Source organism: Boleophthalmus pectinirostris, unplaced genomic scaffold (assembly GCF_026225935.1).
Source record: "Boleophthalmus pectinirostris isolate CB_2022bp ecotype Guang Dong unplaced genomic scaffold, ASM2622593v1 HiC_scaffold_10, whole genome shotgun sequence".
Taxonomy (NCBI): Eukaryota; Metazoa; Chordata; class Actinopteri; order Gobiiformes; family Gobiidae; genus Boleophthalmus; species Boleophthalmus pectinirostris.
The window spans coordinates 35797520-35812623 of NW_026570971.1; the positions used below are offsets into that span (position 1 = coordinate 35797520).

Sequence of the window (15104 nt, forward strand, 5' to 3'; positions counted from 1 at the left end):
TCTGTGCCGCCGCCGCTGCTGCTCTACCGGGATAAAATTAGAAACCGAAGCCGGACAAACAAGCACAAAACTGGCTGGAGTGAAGCAGAAACGCCGTGGAGTCATTTTTATTTTCATAGTTGATAAAATAAAATAATAAAAAAAATGATATAAATAAATTAATAAAAAAAATTATAGAAAATTAATTTGTAAACATATGCCTTGCAGAAAACTAAAATAAAAATACACAGGAAATTTTTACTACACTGTATGTTCTATCTGTATTAAAATAACAATTAGTCTCAATCAATCAATCAATGAGGCTTAATTGGTCTTCTAATAATTTATGTTATTAGGTTCTTTTTTTCAGACTAAGAGACCAAGAGACTTCCTCAAGACACTATTCCAGGTGTGTGCGAGTCAAAAAGCCCCCTCATCCTTGCTGATGGTCTCTGAGGAAGTCAGACTGCAGGTGGCGCTGTCGTCCTGCCTCCACCGGTAGGAAGACAGCGCCAAAACCTGTTTAAATCAACTGAGTGACATGTCACAGAAACATCACGTGACTCTGAGGAAGAATAACATAAACAATCCTCATATTATAAAGATGCACAATTAATCTTTTCTTGTAGATCTCCCATTTACCACTTCAATCCATATTGCTTCTTGGATGTTCCGCGATATGGCATGAAATTTGTAGGCCTATATCACAATAGGTTTTGTAGCTAAAGAAATACCTTGACAAACATGTATTCTTACGCTGTACGCTGGGCCGCCTATCCCTAGATCTGACTTGGCACTTGCCTCAGTCTGGTGGTCTCACTCACTTGTCTTTGTGGTGAAGATAGTCAATAGAGTTTACAACTTACTGCCAAATGGTGGAACATTCAGGACAAAATAATAATATCTCTATAGAGAAAAACAGACCATGAAGCAGGCTGTCCCCAGTCAGCACTATGTACCAGAAAAGTTACATAATGCATCTTTAAAACAATTATTTTCAAATTATAAGATAATATTATAGCATAGAATATCATAAGAATACAAATTACTGGATTAGAGGAATTAAATAGTTCAAAATCTTAAAAAGACTCTAGAAAATGTTTCTAGACAAAAATATGAGGTAGTAATGTGTTAAAAGCAATTTATAACTTCAGAACCTGATAATAAAATCAAATGTCTCTCTCTAGTAATGCGGTTCAGAGATGATTTATACCGGCAAAGCAATGTACCGTTTCAATACAACAACAAAACAACATTTAAACACACATCGCCATTGAAAATTGCAAATAAATACAATCAATGCTGTTAATTGGGAACTACCTGAATAATTGTGCACTCCCTAATATTGTTTTACAGCCTCCATGTGAGACTAAAGGTGAACTAAAGGTGGAAAAAACAGATAACAGTGTGGTTTGGGGCAATGCTTCAGTGCTTCTTCTTGTTTTTAGTGGCTATTTTGAACATGGCAATCTCGTGTTATAAGCAAATTATAAACTGAGAACATTATAATAAAATCAAATGTCTCCCTCTAGCGGCTCAACACAAACTGTATCTGTTTGTTTCTCTGTTTCAATAAAGTTCCGATGACGTCAGTTGAAACCAAGATGGCGGCGTGCTTACCTCTGGGGTCGAAGTCACCCTCAACTTTCACGTGTTTAAGGCTTTTAACAGAGAAATATTCGCACCAAAAGCTTCTTCGATCCGGGACAGAGCAGTGCCGACGAGGTGAGGCCGTTTTTAGTTCGTTTCTGTTGCTTTAAGCCGTTTTAAAGCTGTTAAATGATGTCCAAAGCGAAGTGGGATGTAGCTGTAGTCGACCTCTCTTTATGTAAAAACATTTATTTAACATTGTTTAAGATTCTAGTGAAACAAATGACACGTTTTAGTTCATTTCCCGTCCAGTTTTAGCAGAACATGTATTTTTCTCAGATTTTCCCTTAGCAAACAGCTGACAGATCACATGTCTCTAACCTTTGGTCTTGTCTGGTCACTTTCTCAAAACTTTCTCATATTTTAAATGTTTTTCTAAAGTCAAAAAAGCCAAAACGTTTATTTATTTGTAGCCTACTATATGAGTACTAATTCTATTGTCATATTCCATGTCAGTTTTATACATTAATGACCTGTGTAGAGGCTCAGATTCATTAAAGCTCATTTTGTTTGCAGAGGATCCAAATGTTTTTACTAAAAATCTGGCTCGAGTACTCAATCATGTCAAAATAGAAATGTCAAAATTGAAGTTTGACGTTTACAAATAACCATTAAACCTAAAAAGGACAAAATGAATGATATTTGGTTATAAAACAGATACTAACATGGACATTAAAACTGACGATGTATGAATTAATAGTGTCAGTGAAATGAAGTTTTTGAGTGTAAGCATTGATAACAAATTAAATTGAAAATCTGATGTTGATCACGTGCAAAATAAGCTGCCAAGAAGCATTTTTATTCTATACCAAGCAAAACTGGTGCTAGATTAACCAGCCCTCCATATATTGTACTCTGCATTAGTTGTTCCATATTTACTATTATAAGTCTACATTAAAGCCATCAATATTCTTCAAAAAAATGCTGTAAGAATTATTCACATAGTAGGATACATGGGTCACACAAATACACTTTTTCTACATCAAAACTGTTAAAACTATATGATCTGGTTCAGTTTCAAGCAAAGCAAATCAAGTCAAAACTTGTTAGCACCTAATCTTTAAAATATGTTTAGTTCCAGACGAGGGGTGTATAGTCTGAGTGATACTTTCATGTTCAATCAACCCAGAACAACAACAACAAGAAAATGTTTTTGTGTTTCAGTGTGCTTGGTTAAACTGTGGAACAGTTTAAAGGGAGTTTTAAAGGATTGTCTACAAATTCACTATTTTAAAGTATTATTCAAACATGAAGTATTCAAGAGCTGCAGGTTGGAAGAAGGGCAATAATAACACTAGAGGAGAACAGTTTTGAAATTGTACTTAAAATGTAATAGACAATGTGAAAAGACGAAGGGAAAAAAAGATGAAGGGTACAACCAGGTTCATAGGGATTGGTGGCACAATTATTGGGTGTAAACAGGAAGTGAGTGTTTTTCATCAAAATTATTATTGTTTACAATGTATTATCACTTATAAGTTTTAAATAATATTTCATTAACATCTGCTTTCCTGGTGGCATGTCTCTAAGTTTTTTTCTCCAAAAGATTCATATTTGCACATTTTTTATACATCTCTCCAAGTCCATTCCATAAATGTTCTCCACTTACAGCCAAACTCATTTGAACAACTATTGTTGTTACTTTTACTTTTTTAAAGTTGAACTCATCTCTTAGTCCATAACCCCCTTGTCTCGCTTTGAATATATGTAGTTTATTTATTTTTAATGTAAAATGTTGCTTGGTAGTAAGTTATTCCTTGCTTTATACATTATCAGAGCAGATTTATATTTTATTAAATCAATCATTATGCCTTGATCATTGAGGTATTTCCAGGTGTGCTTTGAAAAAAACAAAAACACATTTGAGTCAACAGATTCAAACATCATGGATTTAATTGAATGTTTTTTGGATCAGAAGTGTATGTATATGTATATATATATATATATATATATATATATATATATATATATATATATATATATATATATATATATAATAAACTTCTGATCCAAAAAGCAAGTAAACCACTGACAAATGTAAACCACAGTGGCATGGGTAATATTTGCTGGATAAGGCTATATGGTTTTTCTAAAAGCTGTATTTTATGGTATTTTTTAGTATTTGTTTCCAGCGGAATCTTTTCAACCAAAAATATAATAATACATAACACTTGTATAGTGCAAGGATGCGTCACACAGATCAGGACAGACACAAACACAAATGTAAGAAGCAGATAAACAGGAGATGCAGTTATTGGACAGGTGAGTGTTCAGGGCTTTTTTTAAAGATACTGAGTGTAGAAGATCTCTGATGTGTTTGAGTGCCGTGACTCAAAAAAAGTTGAAAAACACTGCAGTTATACCTTCATGGCTTCATATTTATTGACCTTTGTATTCCTCAGGCTACACAGTGAAAGCAGAGAGTGCACCGGAGGAGAGCCCCAGGTTTAACGGGCCTCTGGATCACTACAGCGGTCTGATCAGAGACGGGACGTTGCGGGAGGATGAACACCAGAGGGCGGTGTTACAGACCCTGGACCAGCTCCATAAGAAACTCAGAGGCTACAGCAACACGCCTACATCTCTATTCTCCAAGGTGCAGCTTTTTATTGACCAAAAGCTATCTGTTTAAGTTGTTTTTGCTGATGTCCATCATTTGGATGAGGAAGGAGCCAATGGTTTTGTATCTTTAAAAGCGCTGTACCAGATGTTTACAAACGAGAAAAACAGAGCTAGTTCATTTGAAACCATTTAAAAATGTACTCCTCACTTGGCATTATTTATAGATACAAAAATGTAAATCAGTAATGTGAGTAAAAATGAGTTTCCAGAGCTCAGTGGGACTTTCCTGGTTAAATAGGCAATAAAATAAAAATGTACCCTTTTCTATGTTAAGCAAATAAGATGCATAGAATAGTAATAAGCCCCACTGTGTACTGTCTAAGTACAAAGGAGCCAGTACTAATTCTTTACAATGTAATAATGTAACGTAAAGTAATAACCCAGGGTAATAATGTAATACAATGAACTATGGACTAGAGCCCGACCGATATGGATTTTGCTGTGGCCGATATGAAACCGATATAATGGGAGTTGGCGCTGCCGATAGCCGATATAATCGCCAATATATTAAGTGATGTAAAAATTCACTGTAAATGTTGAATTGTTTAAAAAACTTAGGTTTGGCTCTGGTGGATTTTAAATTGGGTTTATTTAGGCAACATTTATTGTTATTCTGCCTCTTTACATCATATTTACAGACAGTAAATTGGCTTAATGGCATTTTTGCATCACATTCTAGACACTAGTGATGGGTATTCCAGTTCTTTTTAGAGAACCGGCTCTTTTGGCTCGGCTCACTAAAAGCTGCTGGTTCTTTTGGCTCCCAAGTGGCTCTTCAGATTGTCTTGTTGCAAGCAGGACTAAAGCACGTCTAAAGCAGGACTGAATCAGGACTGAACCAGGTCTAAAGCAGGACTGAAAAAGGACTAAACCGGGACTTATTTATTTTATGCTAAACTACAGTCAAATATGCTCGGTTTTTTTATTTTTATTTTTTTTTATCCTACGTACACGCACATTTCTCAAAGTTTCGTTTTTAGCCGCTGCCGCTGTCAAACAACGAATCACGCGGCGTGAAGAGAAAAAAAGTGAGAGAAAGAGAAAACACGACTCCCAATAAGGATCAGGCTCCCGTCGTTCCCTTCAAAGAGCCGGTTCTAAGAGTCATTTCGTTCGCGACGGACCCATAACTAGTAAAGAAAGTAGCGCTATTAGCGGTAATTAATTATATGCGCAAATGTCATAATTCACACGTCTGTTCACAGCTCATTTACATATCAGTGCAGGTCCAGTAGCAAATATACGGCCATTGTAGCCAATTTAGAACAGACCAATAGAAAACAGTCTGTTTATGTGCGGGAGCTACAGCAGCTAACCCATAACAAATGACAAAAACTAGCTTCAGAGTCGACATATTTCCAACACTCACCGCTCACACAGGCTCCTCCTCACATCACAAGTCTGCACTAATAAATGTCCTTTTAATCCAGACTCAAACCGATTGTCCGTAAAAAGAATATAATCTCAGTGTTTGGATCTGTGTCTGCAGATGTAAACAAACACACGTGAGTGACGCGACTCTGTGGTGTGTTCAGGGACAGTACGGACACACACACACAAATGACTCCGTAGATAAATACTGATGTGGAGCCACATATTAGGACATTTATCTGTCTGTAAATTGGATTAAATGAACAGAATGTAGAGAGTCTAAGCTTTATAACGAGGTATAACATGCCCACGTGAAATATCGGCCCCTATCAGCAAGCATATCGGCCGATAGCCGATATGCACAAAGTTGCCCATGTCAGCCGATAATATCGGCCAACCGATATATCGGTCGGGCTCTACTATGGACTAGTAGACCTGAAGGACTAAGTACGGCTCAGGAGAGAGGAGACTGGAGGTTGCTTTAGATCATCGGTCTTCAACCTTTTTCCTCTGGGAATCTACCTTTACAAAACACACATGCCACAGAGCTACTAGTTTTATTTGTCAAAAAAAAAAAAGAATATAAGACCCACAGAATGCCTTTGATGTGGAACAGTTAGATGGCTATAAAACACAAACCACTATCCATTTATTAGTGCTCTAAGTTAAGCTTCAAAATGACACATTTACAATGGTAACGGGTATTTCATTCATCAAATTTGATTTGTTTGTTTATTTGAGACAGGGCCAGTGCACAATTTTGACATGAACCTTAACAGGAGAGATGTTTGTACCAGGTTGTAACACCAGAGCAAATTTCCACCTGTAGTCCCTGGGCAGGTTCATTGATTAATTGTATTTATCTGACCTTGACTATCAACTGTTCTTCCTGAAGACCTGTAGCATGTTTTGGGTTGATGGAGGAAACCGGAGCGCCCTGAGGAAACCCCTTCCAGACACGAGGACAAACATGCAAACTCCACACAGAAAGGCCCGGGCGACCAAACCTTGAAAGCTTCTTGGGTGAGGCATGAGTGCTAACCACTCAGCCACTGTGCCGTGATATATTCAGCACAATATGTTTAATTCATAAATGCCTTGGTGAGCTGCTTGGAAGGAGGTGGAGAGCTCCTGTTAGCACCTGAGCTACAGGTTGGAGTACTGTGTATTAAAAGCAGACTGAAGAGTAGAGTGAGTGAATGACTTTCACTGAGGGAGGAAACCCAATATTTACAATGTTTTAATAATAAACAAGTTCACAGATCCAAAACCTGGAGTATTTACAATGTATTTATTTTCAAGTTATAACTGTCCATAGAGCGCATTACTCGAGTATAGTGCTTACTGACAACAGTGTCTCAGTGCTGATGACTTTTTTGTACTATCACAGTGTACATCTTTCGTGCTCCCACTGCAACATAATTAAAGTGTATACAAGTAATTTTACCAATGAGTTTAGTCTAGACAATTGTGTGATGTTTGTTGTTTTGTTATGTTTCAGTTTTTCACCAAACCAAAGCCTCCTAAAGGTTACTACATCTACGGCGATGTGGGTGAGTTACTGTAGTAATTGCAGTAGTAAAAGCAACGTATTCAACTACAACTGTATTTATTATTCATTTAAGTTAAAATACCCATATTATGCTATTTTTTATCTGTTCTAATGTCGTTTCCTCATCACAAATAGACCTGAAGTTGTGTTTTGTTTCATTCACATGTTAAACACACAAACCTTCACATTTAGGCTTAAACTCCACACACCTTCACTAGAATAATTGGATTATTTCAGACCTGGAATTACCAATCTCTACTGAACTAAAGTTCAAATGTAGCTGCGAACTTCATGACATCACAAGGTGGAATAGATCATTCTGAGCTTTGTAGCTGTAAACAGACTAATAATAAAGAGTTACTCAAACAAAACACAACTCCAGATCTGTTTTTGAGGAGGACACAACATTTTAAAATGAATTAAAGCTCACAAGGGTCCATTTCGTGTAATATAGGACCTTTAATGATTTTGTGTATTTTTTTTAGGCACTGGGAAAACTATGGTGATGGACATGTTTTATTCTTATGTGGAGACGGAGAAGAAAAAGAGGGTCCATTTTCACGGGTTCATGCTGGATGTCCATAAAAGTGAGTTCCTGTTTTGTGTTGTGTTTCTGTGATTTTTCTGACAAACATGGTGATTGTATTTTTATTTATGATTTACAGTACGATTCTGTTCAAACATTCACATTTCAAATGCGTTCAGAAGACAAAAAGAAATATGAAGTGAAAAACAAATCGAAGAATGACATGCGTTTCTGAATGTTTCTACAGAGTGAGCCGCTTTTTAATGCAGCCTTTGTGATTTGCTGATTGCATTCACAAATTTCGCTCTTTTGATTTGAATGCAATGAATCCTGCTGCTTACTCCCTAATTTGTTGGTTTGTAGTTCAATCCCCCTTGACTAGCAAGGCACTTTGAGTCAGTGGTTCCTTCATGTAAAGCACCCAGAATGCCCTTTAGAGTTTCAAGATACATACAGACACAAGTGAAGTAAATTCTTTGATCTACAACGCTGAAAGGTGTATTGCGTAACTTTTTGGTGGAAAGTCCGTCATCTGCTGCTGTTTCTATGGATAGGTCATTGTTCTGCCTGGAATGTTCTACAGTGTGACATTAAACAGCTCTACTTTACATTTATTCAATTTCAGGTGATTTTATAGCTCAAAAATACCTAGAAAAACAGACATTGTGACCTGTAACTTGATCTGGATTGGTCTCTATGAAGATAGAAAAGTTCAATGCCATGTTCAAGTCACACTGGACTATAAGTCGCACTTTTTGAGGGAAATTTATTTTATACCATCAGGGACCAGGAACCGACATTTCATCTTGAAAGGCAAGTTATAGTAATAATAATAGAACAGAGAACAACAGACTGAATAGCCGTTAATATGTTAACGTAACATATGAACAGTTATTCAGATAATTATAGCATAAACAACAGAACATAAGTTTACCAAACTCACCATCTCACTCCAAATCACTAAATCCATTGCATCCATTAAATTCTTCATCCCCTGTGTCACTTCTGAGCAACTCCGCGCAACTTCGGTGCTTCCAGTGTGCTTGCAACTGTTCTCTCAGTCAATCACAAGTTTCTCGCTCACTCTAAACATTACCGACAGTTGCAGTGCTCCGCAGAAAAGACTAAAAAGACTCGCACCAGAGTATAAGTCGGAAAACAGACCCATGATAACTTATCCAAAGTAAAATTGTGTCATACTACATTGCTCATTTGTTCTTAATGACAAATATTAATATTGTGAAGAAAAAAGAAAAACAGGTCTTGTTTGTTAAGTTGTGTGAATAATATTGTTTGTTTGTGTGCAGGGATCCACAGGTTAAAACAGAGCATGCCCAAAAGAAAAGCAGGAAAAATGGCCAAATCGTATGACCCCATCGCTCCAGTGGCCGAGGAGATCAGTGAGGAGGCCTGTCTGCTCTGCTTCGATGAGTTTCAGGTTTGTCTTTCTTATATTACAACAAACTCACCTGTTATCACTGTTACTGCTATTACCTAGTACACTGTTCTTACACAAACACTCTCCTTGTATTCCAGGTGACGGACATCGCAGACGCCATGATCCTGAAGCAGCTTTTTGAAAACCTTTTCCTTCACGGTGTGGTCGTCGTGGCAACTTCAAATCGCCCCCCAGAAGGTCTGTATCGGGTGGTGTTTTCTGAGTGAAGTAGGTTTCCTTTACAGAACCACTCAAAACATGTACAATGTGGTAGTAATAGTGTCTATAATGTACAATAGAGATTCCAGACATCAGTGGGACTTTCCTGATTAAATAGGTAATAAAGTAAAAATGTACCTTTTATTTCTGCATTACTCAGTTATAGTTCTTATTGTCACTTGTTGAGACACGTGTATACACAGGTGGCTTTTGCGTCAGTAGAGTTTTGACCTTGTGTATAAGGCCTTGGCTACATCATATATTTTTGTGTTTCTTGTAGATTTGTATAAAAACGGCCTTCAGAGGGTCAACTTTGTGCCTTTCATTGGTGTTTTACAGGTACAATCTCTCTTCTTGTATTATGTGACCGTGATTTTGAGCTGCTTTTCTGAGTCATACATTTTCTTTTGCAGAAATATTGCCAAACTCTTCGGTTAGACTCTGGGATCGACTACAGAAAAAGAAACCGGCCGTCAGCAGGCAAACTCTACTTCCTGTAAGAAAATCATTTATAACATTCCTGTAACACTGGACTGTCTACAAATAAAAATCATACTATACCATAACGTTTGAGCTGATTTATTATTTCTGTCTCATTCACAGCTCCAGTGAACCTGACGCAGAAGCGACTCTAGACAAGATGTTTGACGAGCTCGCCTTTAAACAGAACGACAGTAAGGCACTTCAGTGGGTTTAAGTCACTGTATTTGACGTTGCACTTTTAAATAAACACATATTATGTAACTTTCCTGATGTGGGGCCACTTTAACCTGGCTCACGCCAGACTGATCTGTGTGTCACTCTGATCTGAGGTCTACACATTATCGATCTGGAACTGTCTCTGGCTCTCACTGAAAGAGATCACAAAACATGGAACATCATGGCAGTTATTTGATTCTGACTGGTCAAAGTGTCTCAACAGCGGATCAAGAAAACAAACTAAATCCAGTTGAAAGAAAAACTCAGACATTTCCCCTGTCCACAATTGCACACAGCTTTTCCCTCTGCGCTTTCTTCACAAACTAAATAGTCTGTTCTGACGCTAAAACAGGCTGAAGTTTGTCTGTAGGCGTCGCCATGTTTGTTTTGGTTTGTTTGGGCGCTTCACCTTCAGCTCTGCCCAAACCTCAGTGCTGTGACGTGATTGGTCCATCCTCCCGGGTTAACCATACAGCGGGTGCACTCCAAGATGGATTCTTGTGAATTTGTGTCACAAATGTCAGAGAATCCAGCCTGTTGTGCGAGGCTAATGCCACTTGCTTGTCTCAATGGAGGATTAAGATTTGCCTTGAATGTTCCTCAGTATGTCTTTAAACATATCTTGCATGTATTTAAGTACATGTGTTTTTGTTAAACATTTCTTTGAAAAACTTGAGTTTTTACATTGGGTTGGTTTGCCTCTCCACAGATCTGACCTCAAACTTAGTGGAACTGCTTATATACGTAAATATAGATATGTTGTCATATTATTGAACATTCCAGGCACGGGAATAACATCTCCATGGAGACAAGAAGTATGAGGACCCTGAAATAAACGTTTCGTAGTCATTTTAATGTATAATATTATTTTTCAGTAACTCGACCGAGAATCCTGAACGTGCACAACAGAAAAGTGCATCTGGACAAAGCCTGTGGGACCATCGCAGACTGCACCTTTGAGGAGCTGTGTGACAGGGTGAGTATCTGACACACTGGGGTCTAACGCAGCAGAGTCAGGGAAGTTACTCTGAAACAGTTTCAAAATGTTCATATCACTATGTCGCGTGCGGCTGCCATGCTTTGACCTGCGGTGCCCTGTGCTCTGGTGAGTGTCGCCTTCACTGTCTTCACTAAACTGTCGGTGTTGTTTCCAGCCTTTGGGAGCCAGTGATTACCTGGAGATGTCCCGTCTGTTTGACACAGTCTTCATTCGTCACATTCCTTTGTTAACATTAAACAAAAAGACTCAGGCCCGGCGCCTCATCACTCTGGTGGACGCTCTCTACGACCACAAGGTACAGCTGCTCCATCAGGAAGTCCTGTATACACTTCTATATTATGGCACTGACTTTTTAAACATATTCAGCAGAAACTCTTGATTCATGTGACGTCACAACATTGTCGAATATAGCTTAACATGAAACTGTAGGAAAATATTTGAGTACGAATTGCCAAAAACAGGTTTACTTTTATACTTGGGTCATACAAAAAAATTTTCATTTTTGAAGAACTTCTTACTAGAACTTATGGAAAGAGTTATATATATTATAACGCTGCAACATGCAAAATGTAAAGTTTGTGGGGAAAACTGGACAGTTTAGTTGAATGACATCTGACCTTTGTTCTGTATGTTTGTTCTTTTGTTTTGTTATATTTTATTATAATGTGAAACAATAAAAAAACAAGTTAAAAAACTGAAAAGCTGAGCTGGAGATAGGTTAGAGTCTCAGGTGGAGTTTGCTGTAACTGTCAGATGCAGATTTGTTGTCCTGGTTTATGGTTTATATCTCTGTAATAACTGGGCCTGAAACAAAAACGTCACAAAGTTCAGCATCTTCTCTATCATTAGAAATAAACAGAAAGCTTGGATATTTCCTTCAGTAGTAAAAAAAATCAAGGCTGTAAACAAAATACATCTAAACAGGTGAAAACAAATCAAATCATTTTTACTAATTTGTAGATTTTTGTTTTAGTAATGTATAGGTTCTGTAATTTCTTAAGACCTGTTTTAGTCCTCATTTAGGCCCCACACAAACCTTGAATTTTAATCATTTGTTTCAGAAATTAAAAATTTACAATCATCAGTGAAAACACCTGGTTTGTGTCTTGTTCCAGGTTCGAGTTGTGATTTTGGCCGATTATCCACTGGAGGAGATCTTTGTTCATAACGGGGACCACAGCCACGACGAGAGCCACATTCTGATGGACGATTTGGGACTTAAGAGGGTCAGAACTCCACTTAAATGAAATCTCCTGACTTATTTCCAACACAGTTTGTCTTTTGCTGTCACGTTATGAACTGACAAACTCACGTCTGGCCTGTTCAGCTTCTGCATTTCAGAGTGGAGCACGTTTTAAGTCCACTTCATTCCAAACTATCGGTCATGTTCATGTGACATCTCAACATTGTAGAATCCACATTGATACAATGTTATCATGCTAGCAGGGGCTCTGCATGTGTGTCTATGGTGGAATGTTCAGCAGTTACCATGGAGACACAACACTAACAAACACTGCCTGATAAGATTTTAGATTGTCTGAAAGCACAATAAACATACAAAATGACAAACACTTACAGTTCTTTATAGTCAGATTGTGTTAAAACAAAACTCAGATTAAAGTAACAGAGCTTTATACAGAAGAGTACACTAATATTCATTTATATTTTTCTCTTCTCCAGGATGAAGCCAGCAGTCTGTCCATCTTCAGCGGAGAGGAGGAGATGTTTGCGTTTCAGAGGACGGTTTCTCGACTCACGGAGATGCAGACGGAGGAATACTGGATCGAAGGAGACCGCAGTTTAAGACAATGACATTTGGACCAGCTCAGTGTTTTATCACTACAGACTGCATTTTTTAACAATATTCAAGTGTAAATCTGCTCCAAACCCAGGTGCTTCCTTATAAACAAGCCAAAAACACCACTCCTCAATGAAATGAAGTCAACGGGACTCAAAGCAAAAACTGTACAGAACTATTTATTATTAGAATTTTAACACCTTGGATTTCAAAATGCACTTTATATGACATATTTAAGACGCACAGAAAAAACATATCTATTAGCTACAAGAAGTTAAAGATACACTCTGGAACTTTTCTGGTGGGGGTCTGACATCTTTGCTTAAATGTTCCACAGTACAGCATTGCGTACATGAATATATATTGTACGTATTCTGTTATTTTCTTTGTTTTTCCTGCTCAAAAATATATTCTCCACAGATCTGACCTGTAACTTGTCTCTGTGGAGAGTTGAAAGCCACACTTTAAGATTTTGTTGGCACAGAATAACGTCACCATGGAGACAAGCGCACCTTTAAAATTCAAAATATTAATCCTAATTTGAGTTGTTTTTTACTTAATTTACAAGATGAACTGACTTTTTGAAGATAAAACTATAACGCTAGATTTATTGTTTTGTTTTGAGCTGTTAATTTGAAAACTACTACATCTTCCTGACATCACAAGGTGGAACAGAGCTTTTTGAGCTTTGGAGATGTAAACAGACTAATAATAATGTGTGAATGAAACAAAGCACAACTCCAGGTCTGTTTTTGAGAGGAAACAACATTATAAAACTCACAAGAGTCCATTTTGTGTCATATAGGACCATTAAATAGTCCTAAATACTCAAATCAAGATTGATATTCTAAATTCAACTCCTTGTAACTAATGTAGATCCTGTTTTGAAGTGGGGCAGAAATGTATAATAACAGATATAACTGTAAAGCATATGGGAGATGTAAAGTTGAATTTTAAGGACATGGTGCAATTATGAACTTTCTAAGAACTGTTTTAAAATATTGACTGTATGAAAATGTAATTACAGAGGATTGAAATGGGAAACATGAGCTGCTGTTTGTTTGTGATGATAAAAAGGAAGGTGCTTTTTAAATGTGTCAATTTAATATAAAAACTGTACGAAATCTCTTAAAACTTAAAGACAAAATACTCATAAATGTGTCTAATAATCGCCCATTTCTTACTGTTTAGTTATGAGTTAAGTTTTATTTATCATTCTGTCTCGCTTTCTATTCTTCTAGCTATTGTTCTATCCTATGTATCATTCTATTGCTCTATCGTTCTTTCTATCATTCTATCCATTGTTCTATCCATCATTTTATCTACCGTTCTATACATTGTTCTGTCATTTTGTCTATCATTTAGTCGTTTTTTCAATCGATCATTCTATCATTCTTTTGTATGTTTTTTTGTTTGTATTTGTTTTTTCCATTGATCTATTGTTCTATACTGTTCTATGTATATATTGTTCTATCTATCTTTTGTTCTATCATTGATCTATCATTTTATCAATCCATCGTTCTGTGCAGAATCAGTCAGTTGTCGAACAATTGACTTTGTCAACTGGACAAACGTTTATTTAGGATGAATACATGAATACATGAAGGAGGAGCTAACTACACTGAAACTACTCTGAAACTAACACACCCGCACACTTGTTTACAGTTTCGGTTTATTAGCTGGGCCTGTTCTTCTGGACTGAGTGAGGGGATATATTAACAGAATCATTCAGGCACATAATTAACGTTTGTCCAGTTGACAAATGAATTTCTCCTTTACTACCTATTGTTCTGTTGTTCTATCAATCTATCTATCTGTCGTTCTATCCATTGTTCTATTGTTCTACCAATTGTTCTGTCAGTCTTTTTGTATCGTTGTATTTGTTGTATCATTCTATCCATTGTTCTGTCCTTCTATCTGTTCTTTCCATTGATCTATCCTTCTATTTATTTATAGTTCTATCCTTCTATTGTTCTATCATTTTATCTATCGTTCTATCGTTCTTTGAATCATTCTATCGTCATTCTGTCATTCTATATTTCTATCTGTTCTTTCCATTGATCTATGGTTCTATCTATTTACCATATATATTGTTCTGTCTATTCTATCTGTCATTTTATCTATCAATGGCTCTGTCCATTGTTCTATTTATCATTCTAGCTATCTGTTATTTCCTTTGATCTGTCTTTCTATCTGCAAATTGTTCTGTCTATCCATCAGTCTATTATTCTATATGCCCTTCTTCCCTTC

General features: G+C 36.9%; 1 protein-coding gene across 1 annotated transcript; it reads left to right on the forward strand.

Annotated features, from left to right (window-relative positions):
• Positions 1–1577: 1577 nt before the first annotated feature.
• On the forward strand, positions 1578–14030 carry afg1la (AFG1 like ATPase a). Its single transcript, XM_020920542.2, has 13 exons — positions 1578–1704; positions 4032–4225; positions 7124–7175; positions 7660–7761; positions 9008–9138; positions 9237–9336; positions 9638–9696; positions 9771–9853; positions 9961–10031; positions 10932–11032; positions 11211–11351; positions 12172–12282; positions 12737–14030. The coding sequence occupies exons 1-13, from the start codon at positions 1584–1586 to the stop codon at positions 12866–12868; spliced, it is 1398 nt and encodes a 465-aa protein (XP_020776201.2). The 5' UTR covers positions 1578–1583; the 3' UTR covers positions 12869–14030.
• Positions 14031–15104: the final 1074 nt, after the last annotated feature.